The sequence below is a fragment of the Petaurus breviceps genome, unplaced genomic scaffold (genome assembly GCF_028583685.1).
Source record: "Petaurus breviceps papuanus isolate PSGF00001 unplaced genomic scaffold, PetGlider_PUasm1.0 180, whole genome shotgun sequence".
NCBI classification, from domain to species: Eukaryota; Metazoa; Chordata; class Mammalia; order Diprotodontia; family Petauridae; genus Petaurus; species Petaurus breviceps.
Genome location: NW_027185782.1, coordinates 5,023,068 through 5,040,817, shown reverse-complemented (window position 1 = coordinate 5,040,817; position 17,750 = coordinate 5,023,068). Strand labels below are relative to the sequence as shown.

Here is a 17,750-nt window from a genome sequence, read left to right as displayed (position 1 = left end):
TGATAGTTCTGCCAATAAGTCTGGCATTGATATGGTGAACCCCTGGGAATGATCAACAGTGGACTCAGGCCTGCCAGTAGCCATTGTATTCCTAGCCTGGGCAAGGTAGAGAGACCAAATTTTTATTACCTTTTAAATGAAAATGGAAGAAAAAAAACCCTAACCACCTCAAAACCCACTTCATTAAGAAAAGTAATATTCTGTAGAATTTCTCCAGGAATCCAAGTCAGACTCATTGACCTACAGTTTGAAAACTCCATTGCCTTTTTGTTGTTCTTGGAAACTGGGACATTTGCCTATATCTAGGTCTGCAGAACCTTGAACTCTATGGTTTGTCAAAGATTACTGACAATTTCTGTTAATCACATCCACCTTTATTCACACAGAAATGGATTTGTATCTATTTACATCAAGCAGATCCTTGTGAGAAAGGAACAGATTTTTGTTTCTGCTACAATAGATCACATCTTTATGTTAACACAACTGAGAGATATACAGATTATAAAATCCGACTGTATCCATTATTTATCAATTTTTAAAAAAGATTTTGACTCAGATGAGCAAAACAAAGTATTTTCCATACACAACATTAAGATTACATAAAATGCTATGACAGATTGCCATGTGAGGATAAATCAACGGAACTGGAGTTGTTTAGCCAGGAGAAAAAGAAACTCAGCAACGGACACAATAGCTAGCTATCTTCAAGAACAGAAGAGCAGTTAAGTGGACAAGAGATTAGATTTATTTTGCTTGGTCCTAGAAGACAGAATCAAAATCATACTACAGGAGTTACAACCATGTATAAGTTGCAAGCAAATTTTAGCTTGAAGTAAGGAAAACAATTGGAGCTGTCCAAAGGTGAAATTGGTTGCCTCATAATGGAGTAAGTGCTTCCATAATGGAGGACTTCAAGCACAAGATTGATGACCACTTATTTGTTATATTTTAGAGGAGAAACTTCAAGTAATGGACTGAATTAGATGGCTTCTGAGGTCCTTCCTAATTCTTTGATTCCATGAAGAGAATGGCCTAGCTAATTATATTGGAAAAACAAAGTGAATAAATCCAATCCAATCAACATTTAATAAGTGCTTACTATGTGCCTGATAATGAATTATATCAGTATGGAGGGCCTATTAAGTCAGTTTTTCAAAATATTTATTATAGACAAGTGTTCTGGATAATGAACTAGGTCCAGACCTGAATATGAAGACACGATCAGGTTGGATCGCCTTTGAGAAAATTTTAACAATCCCAAGCTGCTCTCTGTTGTAAGTTTTATATTTTAATATTAATATTTTCCAAATAATTCCATTTAATTGAAGATCATGGACCACCTTGACCTCAGAAGAATAAAAATGACAAACAATACAAAAAAGAACTGAGAGACACAGCAGGCATAATTAGTGGTTACATTTTATAGGTAATGACTAGAAAATAAGAGCAAAGTAAAAGATACTATATTAAGAACACAAATAAGCAGAAAAAGAGAAAGGCTGTTCATGTAGCAAGAAGGGATAGCACAAATGGCACACTGCTATTTCTAAGATGTTAGGAGACCTTTTGCAGAGGAGCTAGATCCACTATGAAAAATTTATGGAAGGGCATGGAGAAGAAAGTATGAGAGTACCCATGCCAATGAAAACATGGCTCCATCAAAGTAAATTATAGCAAAAAAAAAAAATAATATATATATATACATATTTGCTTATACATAAGGGTAATATATAAGGGAGGGCAGGGTAATTGGGGTTAAGTGACTTGCCCAAGGTTACATGGCTAGTGTTCTGTGTCTGAGGTGGGATTTGAACTCAGGTCCTCCTGACTCCAATGCCTGTGCTCTATTCACTGCGCTACCTAGACGCCCCAATTATAGCAATATTTCATTTATCAATCCTTGTTGGATAAAGAGGCATTTCATATAAATGAAACTTACCAAAAATTGAAGCTCATTCCTTTCAAACACAAGACTAAAAAAAATTTAAAAATACATTTCATAATTCTCTGTCTTCTCATACATCTATAAAATATAACAACTTTTTTTTCCCCATGACTTAAGGTCATCTTTAGGAGTCAAAAGACTGAACTCTGGGGATATCTGCCCCTACACTTAAATGTAGGGTTTCTGGAGGTCTGTTTTGTAGAGTTTTTCTATCCCTGCTTTCATTGTTTGCTGTCATTGCTTACTCATTTCAGTGTATGAACCCCTATTAGTACCTACCTTCTTATCCTCATACCTTAATTTTCTGCTTTTGTATGCTGTCAGCTAGGAAATGAGATAATAATAGTAATCACGTACACTTCTAGAATACTTACGACAAAATGCTTTATGCATATTATTTAATTTGTTACAACCACCTCGTGAGTTGAACTAGGCAGGTATTATCTGTATAATCTTTCATTTATAAATATGGGAACTCAGGGAGATTAAAGGTCAGACAACTCTCAGGTGGCAGAACTGGGAAATAAACACTGATCTTCTGATTAATAAATGACATATATATTAATATGTTATACATACACATATATATAAAATATAATTACCTAGATCCAGAGTTAATAAGGTTTAATAATACCTGGTATTTCTATAATGCTCTAATATCTGTAAGGTGCTGTACATATTTTACCTCATTTGATCCTTCAACGATCCTGTGTTATAGTTTAACAAGTATTATTTTCCCATTTTACAAATGAGAAAATTGAGGCTCACTAGAGGTTATATAACTTGACCATAGCAACTGTGTCTGTGATGGAATCTGTAACTCTCCTGCATAAGCCTAATGCCCTTTCCACGGCACCATGCTAATTAAGGACTCATGTCCTCACTGAGAGAGTAAGTAGCTCTCCAATGAATAACATGAATGAACTGCATATTCTCTTGATATGCTGCCATATACTCAGGCAAATTTTTTCTTTTGGACTATTTTACGAGTCTGTAGTCATGTTCCAGACAGTTACATTTACTGGCAAAAGTAAACTCTAGATAAGGTATTTCAAAACAAATGAGGCTTGAGACTGTTAAAGCAGAGAAAAGAGAGCATCTCATGAATAATAAATTTAAGTGCAACATTAAGAGTCTTTATTAAAAGGATCCTTAGGCCTAGCAACCATGTAGAAATATGTAGATTCTTATCATTAAGAAATATGTAGATTTTTACTATCAGCAAGATAAATAATTTAGATTTAGAAGATATTCTGTTTCCTATAGAAATAGAAGAATCTATAGAGAAAAAATTAAGAACATAATTCAAGTTGAAGAAAGGGATGCCAACAAGGTTTTAGGCACAGGTTGTTAAACGCAAATGAAACAGAATTTTTAAAACTCAGAGAAAAGGGACAAGTTGCTAGGAAAGATAATCCAGAAAGGGTAATGTTCAATTAATCAGTCAATAAATACTTATTAAGCACTCAGTATTGTGTCTGACACTATACTAGGTAACAGAAATACAAAGACAAAAATGAAGCAATCTTAAGGAGCTCATATTCTATTGGAAAAGGATCCTTATTATACAGGTCCTTATTTCTTACCTGGCAGCACTACTTTGGGACTTCTCTGACTGACTTCATTCACCACCATGCCCTTATGTTGGGTACCTTTCTCCTACCTGTTCACTTTCTTTTTGTGTTTTGTCTTCTCCATCAGACTATAAGTTCCTTTCCGGCACGGACTGTCTTTTTTTTGGGGTATTTGTATTTCCAGTACTTGGGGTAGCTAGGTGGCACAGTGCTGGGTCTGGAGTCAGAAGGTCCTGAGTTCAATTCTGACCTCATACACTTCTGGCTGTATGACCCTGGGCAAATCACTTAACCCTGTTTGACTGAGTTTCCTCATCTGTACAATGAATTGGAGAAGGAAATGGCAAACTATTCTAGTATTTTTGCCAAGAAAACCCCAAAAACGGGCCCAAAAGAGTTGGACACTAGTGAAAAAATGACTGACAATTCCCAGCACAATGCCTGGAACATAGTAGAAACTTAAAGGTTTATTGATATTTACAAGGCAATGTATATATTACACATCTATATCTATAGATACAGATATACCTCATTGGATCAGTGTAACTAAGAAAGGCTAAGTAGAGGAGTGGTCATCAGATTATTAGTTTTTTAGACAAAGTAACTTATGAAGACCGTTTACAATATGAAGGGTATACTCATATCTGTATATCTGAAAGCATATAAAAATATAAACATGTTTCCTGAGCTTCAGTCCTACCTACTGCCTATTAGACATTTTAAAATGGATGTCCTGGAAACATTTCAAAGTCAACATATGCAAAACAAAATTAACTATCCTTTCCTTTCAAGCTATCCTTTCTTCTTTTTATTTTTTTTTTTAAATTTGCCTTCCTCTCTTCTAAACTTCCTTGTCAAAGGAAGCACTATCTTTCAAGTCTCTCGGGGTTGTAAAACTAGCATGATCCTGAACTTCTCACTCCCCCTTCACCCCCTATGTCTATTTTGTTGCCGAATCTGTTTCAACCCTTATAACATCTCTCACATCTTAGTCCTCTAGTGTCACAGCTACTACTTCAGGTAATCGATGAGTTCAGGACCTTATCATTTCCTGCCTATATTACTGCAACAGCATGTTAAATGGTTTCCTTGCCTCAAATCTCTCTACTCTAGCTCATCCTACAAACTGCTACCACTACAGTAATTTTCCTTAAGCCCAGATTGAACTATAAGGCTCTTTTAATCAACTTCAGTGACTTTCTATTGCTTCTAAGGTAAAAATAAAAATTCCTATGTTTAGCTTTTAAAACATTACATAACCTAGTCCCAACCTATCTTTCAAAATTCTTCTTAGCTTTCAAGTCATAGCTTAGACATCACCTTTTCTATGAAGCCTTCCTTTAACTTCCTGGCTAAAAGTGTTTTCTTCCTTTTCAAATTTTCCTTCCTCTGCCCTTATCACATTACCTTGTATTAGGATTATCTATGGTATGGGTCTTAATCCTTTAAGTAAACTGTAAACCCCTAGTAGGTAGGGTCAGTGTTATTTTCAGTATCAGTAAGTGGACAAGTACCTAGAAAGACGCTATCTTCATCAGAAACCTTTCTTCATTCTCCCACCCTGCTAATGCCCTCCTCTCTAAAATTTTACTTTGTATATATTTAGGTATATTTTGTCTCCCTGATAGAATGTGAGCTCCTTGGAGCCAGGGATTGTTTTTCACCTTTGTCTTTCTGTTCCCAGCACAAAATCTAGCATATAATAAATCTTTGTTGATTGACTATCTGAAAATGAGTTATGAATTTCTGAACAATGGCTTAAAAACGAAGGAATGACAGGCTCCTGGCCAAGAATGTTGTGAACCTAACAAAGGTTGGTAAGAATGATTTGGATACACACAGGGAATTCAGTAAGCAACTAAAATTTTGCTTTCTGAAGTCATGTAGAGAAGATGGAAGCAAGAGTATATATCAGAAATTAAAAACAAAGTGTAGTAGAGAAGAATATTGTTAGACTGCTAATGCTGAGAATGAAATGAAACTGACATGGAAATGTAAAAATAACAAAATGGTTTTCTTTAACTCTCCTGGGGAAAAGAAGTTCAAAAAGGATAGGGGACTGCTGACTGGACTAGAGAAATTATTGATAATTTTTGTTTTTGCTTTTTCTGTCCAGAAGAATGATCTTTGAGGGGCCAGGTAGCACAGGGGGTAAGAGCACCGGCTCCAGTGTCCGGATGACCTGGGGATTCAATCCGGGCTCAGACACTTAGCACCCACCCAGAAACACCTGGCCGGGTAACCTTGAGCAAGTTACTTAACCCCGATTGCTTTAAAAAAAAAAAAAAAAAAAGAAGAATGATCTTTGTTTTTTGAAACAAAAACCACATTAAGGAGCTGATAATTAACACTGAGTAGGGAGCCAATACAAGAGCTCCTAGGTGCCCTTGATAAGTTTAAATCACCTGACCCAGACATACCACATCTTAGGTCCTGGAAGATCCAGTTAGTATTGATGGCTAAGTCACTGCCAGTAGTAACCTTTAAAATATCACGGAGAATAAGAGAAGTACCATATGATGGGAGGAAGGCAAATGCCTCAAATTTCAGAAAAGGGTGAGAGTGGAAATGATAGAATGGGGAGTTTGACTTTGATTCCTAGGAAAATTTCATAATATTTTATTAATGAATTGGTTAGTGAACACCTAGAAATGGAAGCAGTGATTATAAAGAATCGGTATATCTTTATCACAAACAGGTCTTTTGATGGAGTTACTAAACTGGTAGACCATGGAGTTTCATAGGTATAATTTATCTAGATTTTTAGTAAAGCATCTGACAGTTTCTCAGGAATATTCTTGTGGAAATATTGGAGACAGAAGATAGGCTAGCCAACAATATAATTAGGTGAATTCAGAATTGGTTAAACACTTGGACCCTGAGTTAATAATTTGATGTTATTTATAAGGTGATTTCCAGTAGTGTACCCAAGGACTTACATATCTGGCCCTATGCAGTTTAACATTTGGATCAGAGATTTGGGTAAAGGTATGGTCAGAATATTTATCAGACTTATAGATGACACAAAGCTGAGAAGGATGGCTAATACAGCGAAAGACAGTATTCAAAAAGACCTTGACAGGCTGATATAGGCCAAGTCATATAACATGAAATTTTTGATGGGGACAAATGTAAAGTTTTGCACTTAAGTTTAAAAAAAAACTTAATTCATAAGTATAAGATGGATGAGGTATAGATGAACAAATGTTGGAAAAGAAATCTGGAGTTGTTAGTAGACTGTTAACTTAATGAGTCAATAGTGAGATATTACAACTGGGAAAGCTGTGATCTTAAGTTGAATTCAGAGAGGTGCAGTGTTCAAGAATAGGGACATGACAGTCTCATTGTATTCTACCCTGGTCAGACTGCCTCTGAACTATTTTGTTCAGTTTTGAATGTTACAGTTTAGGAAGAACATTGATAATAAACTGGGTTAAATACAGAAGATGGCAAATGGCATGGTGAAAGATCTTCAGTTCTTGTCATATAAGATACACCTGAGATTCATTCAAGACAAGACAAGAAAGCTCTCTTTATGGTTGTCATGTGGAAGGGGAATTAGATTTGTTTTGCTTGTCCCCAGAAAACAGAACTATAAAAAGGTAAACTGAAGTCTCACAAAAAGAAAAATCTAACAAAGTTGCTGCTCATCCTTCGTTTTTTAGAGGACCAATGATATTGCGGGGCGATATCTTGACTTGCACCTGAATTAGATTTAAATGAGATGCACAAAGTCATCAATCTCACTTTCTCTTACAGTCACTGAAATCCAGGGGGCAAGACAAAAATTGGGATGACTAGAAAGGACCCAGGATGCAGTGGATGACCTTGGCCAACATCTTCAATATCTGACCAACCTCTAAGCACTCCAAAGCACCTGCTTCAGCCACTTTCATGGCTGTTGAAACAAAATGCTCTCATCTGCTTCTTCCATCAGGGGAAGTCTTCCCATACTTGGGGTAGACACCCCCCTAACTCAACCATGGGTTTGAGGTCTGTCAGTCATTCTCAACCTGGGTTAACCCATCTACCAAGATAATTTTACCGGGGTATAGCCGCTGCATATGCTACAGCTTCTTGGAGTCAGAGGTGAGAGTTAGGTGAAGGTGGAAACCAAAGGTGGATGAACAGCTCTTAAAAGGCTTAATTGATTAAAAAACCTGTTTAGTACACAGGAGATCCTGGGTTTGAATCCTGTAACTGTGGAAGTCCAAATCTCTTTTTGGGATGTATGGAGTGTTCAATTGTAAAAAAGCATAATTGGGAGGTAGTGTGTTCTCTGTCATGGGAAATATTTAAACAAAGCCTAGACTGCCTGTTGTATGTATTTTAGAGGAGATTGTTGTTTAGATACATTTTGGACTACATCTCTGAGATCCTCTCTAACTCAGAATCTATAATTCTGTAAATTGATTTGATATGATTATACTATTTTCCTAATATCGAACTATTCTTGTATTCATGATATGAATCCCATAGTCAAATGAGCCATTCTTTCAAACGTACTTCTATGTTTTGTTATGGTTGGTAGCTGGTTGTTGTCCTTCATTCTCAAAGACCATCAAGATGACAGCACTATGCTAGAGTCAAGTTTCAGCGTGTCTGACTGTGGCTGATCAGACCAACATGAGCTGGAATGCTCTACCACAGGCCGGGCACAAACAGCTCCTATGAACTTTTGGGGTGGATTCTCTAAATTTGTGCATTCTGCGTTTCCTTTGAGCTGTTTCAGTTTTGCTTTGCTCATAGAGCAGAGCACCTTTTCTGATGTGGGCTTGCCATGCTGGGTGGCCCTGTGCCACCTGGCCTGCTAGCATTAGCAATACAAATGCTTACGTTTTGTTGCAAGTGTGTGTGCGCGCGCGCGCACACACACGAATACATTCAGGCTGAATCAGCAATAACAGTTTACATTTAAATAACCGAGTAACTGGTGAATAATAAAGCACCCACCTTAAATTTATGAAATATTTACCTAGAAACACCACCTAATGCTAAGAATTTAGATAATACTGCCAACTACGGTAACTGTCAAAATAACAAGTAACGAAACCAGACAAAAGAGGTATAAGTGTCCTCTTACGAAATGTATTTGCTTTGGGATCCACAGAAAGCTGGGAAATGAGCCAATAATTGGGTAGATATAAGTGTTACTCAAGTTTTAAATCTAGAATTAGATCAGAAGCACTGTATCACACTCCAGTATCACAATTTCAACTTCAAGAAAATGACCAAGGAAGGAGAAAAGCACCCAAGACTGTTTTGACAAGAACCCTGCAACATGTAACAAATTTCTCCCCATGAAGATTTTTAAACATTCTGAAATTCAACTGAACTATAGTAACTATTGAAATTCATCATAAACCTGGCCAATTTGACTAAGCAGATGGAAAACATCAATATAAAAAACGACGGGAAAATTATATAAAAAACAAAATGACTCATGGGGAAGCTTATGCAGAGACTTCCTGGAGACTTATGAGGATATCTGAGCAGGAAAAATAAGACAGTGAAAATAATAGTCAGAGATACTAAAAAAAAAAAAAAAGAATTGACTGAGGTGTAGAGGTATCATGAAAAAAACTTGTTGTAATGCAGTGGATAGAATAATCTAGAATAAAAAAGTGATAGCCCCTCTGTACTTGGCTCTGGTCTGACCATATCTGACCTGGAGTAGTGTGTACAGTTCTGGGTGCCATAGTTCAGGAAAGATGCTAATATGCTGGAGATAGACCTGGAGTACTGTGTACAGTTCTGGGTGCCACAGTTTAGAAAAGATGCTAATATGCGGAGATAGTCCAAAGAAGGGCAATAAAGATGGTGACAGGCTTTAAGTCCATATCATATGAAGACTGGCTGAAAGAACTGAGGATGTTTAGGCTGAAGATAACATGAAGGCAGTACATGATAGTGACTCTCAAGCATTCAAATGGCTTATAATTAATCCTGCTCATTAACTGCCTCTGATACTTACTGATATCAGGCAAAGATATTTCAGCTCTCTAAATCTTGGTTTTCTCATCACTGGTACCACCTCCCTTAACTCAAGTAACATTTATTAAGCACCAACTCTGTGGATAGGACACCTGCTCTTGAGCAGCTTATCCATAAGCTTAAGTTAATAGTTATCATCACTGGGTATGTACTAACAAAGCCCATTCAAAATTCAAGGAAATACAGAAAGTAATTAAAGCAAGTACTCTGGAATCTGGTCTATTTTCTGAAGTATAGTAGGAAGATATGTTTAAAGACTAGTTTATTCTCTACCACAAAAACACAGATATGCTCTTCTCATGTGGACTGCAGCAAGATTATTGAATTAAAAATTGATTCCTTTTTCTCATCTTAGCAAATATACTGAGTTAGGTTATATTTAGTGCTCTCTCCCTGAACTTACTTTGTCTAAGGTTGTATATATTTTTCAATTCCTCATCTTTCTATACATTAGGTCCTTGAGGGCAGGGGATATTTTTGTATCCTCAGCACCTACCACAGTGCCTTTGACCCTTCTTAAACATCTGCTAAACTACTGAATTCAACATGCAAGGAACTGTGCTAGGCACTGTCAATTCAGACCAAAAAAACAGTCCTTGATTTCTAGGATCTTATATTCTACTTGGGGGAGGATACAAAGAATACATATACATAAGGATAATCAGTGGAGGGAGAATGGTTCTCACAGATTTCTTAGGATAAGAGAAGAAAAGCTATTTTGAACTGAGGGGCCATATAGTCCAAAATAACTTGCCCAAAATCATACAGATACTTTGATAATCATAAAATACTTGATGTCAGTTATTATTATTAAAGCACTTTATTAATATAAATTGTGATTAAGTTACATTTGAACTGGATATAGTTTGTGGCAAAGTACTACCAATCATGAACTAGAAACATGCATTGCTTGTAATTTATTTTTAAATTATTATTAAATTATAATTTAAGATTATAGATTAGAGCTGGAAAATGCCTCAGAAGTCATATAGTCCAACCCCCTATTTTTACAGATAAGGAAATTGAGGCCCAGTGAGGTTAAGTGATTTGCCCCAAATCACAAGCTAGTAAGCCTCAGAGGCAAGTTTTGAGCCCAGGTCCTCTCATTACTCTTACCAGTGCTCTTTTCAGTGTACCAAGCTGCCTAGGGACCATCAAAGTCATTACAATAATGTTTTCCAGAAATGTCTGACTTTCTCTTGAAAGAGGATCTATTTATTACCATCACCTGCAGTGAGGTATAGTAGAAAAAGAACCCAGGTTAAAATCTCAGCTAAATCACTCATATGAACAGGCTATTTCAACTCTTTGACTCTCAGTTTACAAATCTGTAAAATGAGACAATTAACTCTACTATCTTCCTCACAGGGTTGTGGTGAAGAAAGACATTTGTAAATTGTATAGTGCTATGTAAATGCAAATTAATATTTTTACCTAAAACCAAACAGAATCTTACATACACAAAACAGTACACAAAAACCTTCCTTTGCTTAACCAGTATTAAATTAGTATCTTTATTTTGCATACAGTACCGAGTCAGGATTTAGTACAATAGCAAGTAACATCTAAGTAACCAGTCTGGGGGTAAACTTTATTCTGATGTAGTACAGTGTTACTGTTATTAGAAACAACTTTACAACTATGATAATACTAAACACAAGGCAATAGCCACTGTACCAGCTACTTGTCAAGACTAGGGTTGTGACAATCAAAACAAGGAAAGGAAAGGAAAATACTAGGTGAAAAGTGAAATCGACACTTGGACCCAGGATGGTCATTTAAAAAGTCATTGCCTCCCTCCCAGGCCTTCCTTCTCCAGCCACCCTGTAACCCCATCACTTCAAATTCAGCTTCTGCCCCTCCTGTCACCTCTGGCCCCACTTTCTCTTGCTCCTATCCTCATTCTGGTCTGTCTTTTCCTGACACCTCACCTGTCACCTTAGCTACGGCTCCCTTCCTCCCAACACCTCCGCCTGGGGGTCCTTCCCTTTCCTGTCATCTTAGCCTGGGGGTCTCCCCTCCTGTAGCCACAGTCCCGGAGTCCTTCCTTCTCTGTCCCTTAGCCCAGGCTCTCCTCCTCCTCCTCTCTCCTCTTATTACTTAAGCTCAGGCTCCCTCTTTTCCTGTCACCTCAGCCCAGGGTCTCCCCTCCTGTCACTTCAGCCCAGAAGTCCTCCCCCTTTCCCTCATCTCAGTCTGGGGGTTCCCTCTCCCATCACCTCAGCTTGGGCTGTCCTCCTTATGTCACCTCAACTCAGGCTCCCTAGTCCTGTACCCAGGTTCTTCCCTTGTGTCACCTCAGCCCCGGAGTCCCCCCTCCTGTCATCTCCGCTCGAGTTCTCTGCCTCTTGTCACTTCAGTCCGGGGGTCCCCCTTTTCTGTCACCTTAGCCTGGGGTCCCCTCTTTCTGTCACCTCAGTCGAGCTCTCTGCCTCCTGTCACCTCGGTCCGGAGATGGGGGTCTTCCTTCCCTCCCTTCAACCTGAGGGTCCTCCTCTGTCACCTCAGTCCAGGCCTTTCCTCCCGCCCCCCACCCACATCCCCCAGGCTTGGCCTATCTGTGGGGCCCTTTGCGCCGGGGCATCGGCGGCGGCACCGCGCAGCCCCTCTTCGCCCGCCGCGCCGTGATCCCAGGGCCTTTACTCACCGCCTTCTCGAGGTGGCTGCGGGCCAGCTCGGTGTTCTTGGTGTGGTGGTAGAGCACGGAGCCCAGCTGCAGGTGCGTGCGGGCCTCGATGCGCTGCGGAGGCTTGAAGGGAAACACGGCCTGCAGGCAGTGTACGCACAGTCGGATCTTGGGAGGGCTGGACGTGCGGAAGTGCTCGGCAAAGCCCAGCAGCGCCAGGTACCACGATTCTGAGGCCTCGGCCTGGGCCGCTTGGGCCGCCTGAGCCGCCATCTTGGGCCGCACAACAACAACCGGCCGCCGAACTAGGTTGGGGGAGGGGGCGCCGGACGGAAGCCGCGGCGGCTCTCGTGATAACTTGATGAAGCTTTCGTGAGCATCTCTTCCTAACTCCCTCGTGCGCGCGGCTCCTCATGGGAATTGTAGGCTGCCATGGGATGAGAGCGCGGTTGATAAGGGGTAAGTTTCAGAGCAACCACAAGATTGTCCGTCTCACAGAGGATGAGTCCGAAACAGTCCTAAGGTCAAAGTGAGGCCACCACCACTTTAAGAACTCTGTTATAGTGACCTCCGCGAGGGGTTCTAGAGGCACGGACTACTTGTCCCATCAGGCTGTGCGCAGTATAACACCCCCCCCCCCCCCCTTCCATTCTCCCCTCCCCCTCCTCAGCCTCTCCACGCACACATAGACGTCCCCTCCCGTCCCTGGGTGGGGCGCGGTGCACTGTGGGATTGAGGACCTCAAGATGGACAGTCGGGATGTTGCAGGTAACAGCCTCCTTCTTCGTTCCCTACCGCAAGGCTTCGCTCCCCTCTAGAGGCGCAGCGCAGGGCCGCCCAGCCCGCGGAGCCTCCGGCCTTGCCGCGGTGTCGCTGGACCTGGGAGACGGGAGACCTCCCTCGGGAGCCCTCAGCCCCCAAGCCCGGGTCTTCTCAGCTGTTGGCGGGGGCGGGTCAAAGTCGGGCGGGGGCGGCTCTGAGGCTGCGATGCCTCCCCTGCTGCGGCCGCTACAATCCCCGCACCCTCCCGGGCTGCGGGAGCCTCGGGGCCCGGTGGGGCAGCCTGGACACCTGGAGCTTGTGAGGAAATCCTGCCCCACTAACCAGACTAGTCGCGGGCCTGCCCGGATGCCGGCGAGTCCAGCTGCAAGGGGCCACTGGTGTCAGCTCTTGTGGGAAGCCTTCCCGAGTCCTATTGTGAACAGTGCGCTCCCCTCTTCTCTCCCTAACTCGTCCCTTGTTTACTTGTCTCTACACTTGGGGTGTTCTCCCTCTTCCCAGAAGAGTGTAACCGAGAAGGCCGGAACGCCTGGGCCATGGGTGTTGCTTAAATCTTTTGTTGGGTTGGATTGCATTGGCTCTTGCCTTGCCCCCTGCCCAGAGAGGGGGAACTGACTCGCCTGGAGTCTTATGGCAGTAAAAGAGCCACCGTGATGTAGTGGGAAGACCACTGGATTTGGAATCAGAAAGCTTGTGTTTCTTGCAATATTGGCTCTCATACTTCCTGTCTTTGTGACCAAGGGCATTCCTGTGCTATCCCTACTTGCTTTCCCTAATTCAGTTTGTGAATCTGGGAAATGGGAATATGCATCCCCCCCTTCCCCCCGTCGGGGTTGTTTTGATGCAAGTACTTGGACGTCTTCTAGTTGTGTGCTTATGGGCTGGTCCCTTAACTTTTCCGATATCTATAGTAAATGTCTTAAACAGTTGTTGAGAAGCTCAAATGAGATAAAGTATATTTGTAAACTTTGGAGTGCCACATAGATGTCAGCTGTGGTTATGATGAATACACTTTGTAGCACTATGTAAATGTGAGCTGCTAATATTATTTCTTTGCCAAACAGGAAAGGAGATCCTCTCTCCTGCAACACAGGTACAAGTATCTAAAAGACAGCAAAAGAGGTGGTCACAAGTACCAGTTTGCTTTTGTTAGGGCCCTTTTGGGGGTACCTTAACCCAAACTGGTTGGAGATAATTCTTTTTCAAACTGATGCTCTTCTACACAGTATTTCAGTATATCAGTCATCACTCATTCCACTGATAGTACAGATTGTATCACATCTACTTTTTCTCAAACTGTGCGATTGTTTATATATTCCCATAGATTTTGAATAGGTAAATCTATTCAATGTGTTGTAGGTCTTTTTCTAGGGCTTTATAAATTTGTGTTTTATTTTGGTGATCAGTGCCTACAGTTTACATTTTCATAGTGTTGAATGTTTTAACCTACAACAACCAAGTGAGATAGGAAATGTTAATGACCCCTACTTTATAGAGAAAACTGAAGCTCGAAAAATTTGTGACTTGATCAGTAACAGAGTTAAAGTATTGGAGTGATGAATCATCTTGGCTTGGAGGCAACTGGTACAGAGGAAAGAGTATTAGATTTGGATTCAGGATCAAGTTCTGCTGCTTACTTCTTGGTCAGATCACTTAACCTCATTTGTAAAAATGAGAGGGGTTGGCCTAGATAACCTCTAAGTTCCTCTCCAGCCCCAAAAATCCTTTGTTTTCAGGTGACTTTTAAATCTGTTCTCCACTCCTTTCCATTCCTGTGAAAATTTATTTCCTCAGTTCTTGTTCTTAGTAGGCTAGGCAATCTGGGCCTTCTAAAAATCTGAGTCTGTCAGGTAATCAGCCCAGAAGTGGAAGAAACAATACAGCACAGCTTTTATTTATTTATTTAGCTTTTAAACTACTTAGAATATCCTATAATGAGCTTGGAAAGGCAGGCTGAAGCCTGATTGTTGAAGACTTCAGATGTCCAACAGATGAATTTGTGTTTTATTCTAGAATGAAGAATTGAGCTTCTTGTTTTTCAGTCATCTGACTCTTTGTGACCCCATTTCAGTATTTTCTTGGCAGAGATACTGGAGTGGTTTGCCATTTCTTTCTCCAACTCATTTTACAGATTGAGGAAACTGAGACAAATAGCATTAAGTGACTTGCTCAAGGTCACACAGCTATTAAGTGTCTGAAGCCAGATTTGAACTTTGAAAGATGAGTCTTCCTAACTCTAGGCCAGGCACTATCTTCTGTGCTACCTACTTCCCCAAGAAGAGAACTACTGGAGCTTTTTGAACAGGGGATATGGTTTTTAGGAATACCATTTTGGCAACTTTGTGGAGGACAGATTGAAGGCTGTCTTCTTAGAGAGCTGGTAATTTAAGTAAAAATTGTGAATGATTGTCAGGTGTGGTGAGTAAAATGCAACAAAGGCAAATTAATGTACACTTTCTCTGAGCAATATAACAGGTTTTTTTTTTTCTTTTTAACAATGCTGCTGTTAATAAACTGTGTCAGACTGGACCCCTCAGTCAGGTCAAGACATTGATGAGAAGGAAACTACAGTCACTGTAATTGGGCGGCTGTGTCCTAAGAAGCTGGAGAAAGTGAATTGGTCTTCAAGTGTGGTTGATCACCACTTCTCTCTGACAATAAAGAAATGTTAATTGCTTTATGGGGCTCAACTTCCTCTTATAATTTTGACTAGAAAATCAGGACTGATGTGGTTCACCATAGAATAATGAGGTATAGGGTAGGGGTGTTCGAGACCCCAAAATACCAACATGCCGGATCCTGCGGAATGAATTTGACTCAAGTCTTCTTTCAGCCAAAAAAAGCAGAGTTTATTAAAAGTTGGACATATTTTCTCTTAAGGAGCCTCTGTAAGGCTTGTATTGGACAAGCAGGCTTGTATTGGATGCAGAGCAAGTCTGTTGCTAGAAGATTTCATGGCGTTCTCACACCACATAGCACAAGATGGGGTCTAATATATAGAAAAGTTGTGGGAGGAATCTAGGGGTGGTCTACAGGAAGAATTTGGGGATGGTCTTCTGGAGATGAGGTTATACTCCAGTAATGAGTTTGGGGAGGGTCTTCAGGAGGAGTTAATGAGGTCAGACTCCAGTAAATGAGTGAAGTTGCTGGAGACTACCCAGAGACGACAGACAATGGTGGGCTAGGCCAGTTCAAGGGTGTAACGGTTAAGGATTAAGGGTGGGGGCTAGCTGGATAATGGAGGGCCAAGGTAGTAACAAAGGTTTGGGCCAAGCCGCTATGAAAGGCAAATGTCTAATCAAATGGGAAGATTCAGACAGACTTCAAGGGGGTTGCCAGAGCCTGTACCCCATCAAGGACCATTCTGTTAGTTGTCCCTTTGGGGAAGATTAAACCACCACTAATTTCTCGGTGACCTGCAAGGACTGAAGAATTGTCGTTAGGAAGGAGGTCCAGCTAAAGCTGGGCAGTCATTTATAGACCACAAACAAGTCCCTGGTTAAACTAGTTAGAGAGCAAATGTCCCAGGGCCTAGGAGGGTTCATGTTATTTCCCTTTCAACCACGCCTCTAAGCCAGTTCAAAGTGGGGAAGATAACATATTTGAGTTTAGGCTGATGCTAACCATTATAAATCAGTGCAGTAGAGATCAGAGGAAATAATAATTTCTATCCTTACACAGGAATGAGGTATTATGTTATCATGGAAAGAGAGCTATATTTGGAGTCAGGAGACCTGAGTTTGAAACCTGGCTCTACCACTTATTGTCTGTGTGACCTTGGGCAAGTCAGCTTCTCTTGCCTCAATTTTCTCAAATTCCTCTTTAAAATGAATGGATTGGACTACATGATTTTTAATAACCTTTTCATCTCCAAATCTGTGTTCCTATGTCCAGTCTGTATGAAGAGACTGGGGTAGATGACTTCTAAGCTTCATGATTGATTCTGTTTCTTATATTCTAAAAGTATATGCTTTCCTCAGTGAAAGTCTTAATTGTCCAAACAAGAGAAATAAAAAGACATGTGCTTTTTTTTCTTTGTAGAGGGAGGGGGCTGTAGTTGTGGAATACTGTTGATAATATCAGACTTTAAAAGTGTGTTAGTTTTACCAAAGTAGTTTTTTTTCTCCCTCTTTTATATTCTTTGTTTTAGGACATGGCTCTAAGGGAGAGTGAAGGATAGATTGGGAAATGCTAGTGGTATAAAAACAAAAGATATCAATACAGTTTTCATTTTCAAAAAAGAAAATTTCTGTTAAAAATTGGATGACTTTTAATGTTTCCAAAAGCAATCACTGTTTAGTGTAGTGGAAGTTTGTTTGGATTTTTTTTGGGGGGGGGAGTTGCTTTTTGGAGGGAAGAGGGCAGGGCAGTTGGGGTTAAGTGACTTGCCCAAGATCATGCAGCTAGTAAGCGTTAAGTGTCTGAGACTGGATTTGAACTCAGGCCCTCATGACTCCAGGGCCAGTGCTCTATTTCACTATGCCACCTAACTGCTTGGGTAGTGGAAGTTTTTAACTTAAAAAGTAAATGTTGTGGGCCTCTTCCTTTATCCATAGCTCTTCATTTTAGTGATCCAGAAAAGCAAAATGCATAGAAAGAAGTGTTACAGAGCTAGATGGGACAGAGACATGATTTTGAAGGTAACTATTTATTTTTTTTTTCTCTTTTTTGGAGGGGGAGAATGCCTAACAACCAATTGGGGTTGTGACTTGCCCAAGGTCACATGGCCAGTAAGTGTTAAGTGTTTGAGGCTAGATTTGAAATCAGATCCGCCTGACTCCAGGTCTGGTACTCTATTTACCACCTAGCTGCCCCACAGGTAACTATTTCT

General features: G+C 40.5%; 2 protein-coding genes across 3 annotated transcripts in view; one reads left to right on the top strand and one right to left on the bottom strand.

The window, feature by feature from the left end:
• The window catches only part of MAU2 (MAU2 sister chromatid cohesion factor), a 93,162-nt gene extending 80,684 nt beyond the window's left edge, over positions 1 to 12,478 (bottom strand). Inside the window, exon 1 of the mRNA XM_069086908.1 lies at positions 12,161 to 12,478. Within this exon, the coding sequence (XP_068943009.1) occupies positions 12,161 to 12,412 (252 nt within the window). The 5' untranslated portion in view covers positions 12,413 to 12,478. The remainder of the gene's footprint in view (positions 1 to 12,160) is intronic.
• A 309-nt stretch (positions 12,479 to 12,787) lies between these two features.
• The window catches only part of SUGP1 (SURP and G-patch domain containing 1), a 52,297-nt gene continuing 47,334 nt past the window's right edge, over positions 12,788 to 17,750 (top strand). The window contains exons 1-2 of one of the 2 annotated variants that reach the window (XM_069086905.1): positions 12,841 to 12,907; positions 17,476 to 17,559. In XM_069086905.1, the coding sequence (XP_068943006.1) occupies positions 17,535 to 17,559 (25 nt within the window). In that variant the 5' untranslated portion in view covers positions 12,841 to 12,907; positions 17,476 to 17,534. Of the gene's footprint in view, positions 12,908 to 17,475; positions 17,560 to 17,750 lie in introns of both variants that reach the window. The other variant, XM_069086906.1, reaches the window with a different exon arrangement.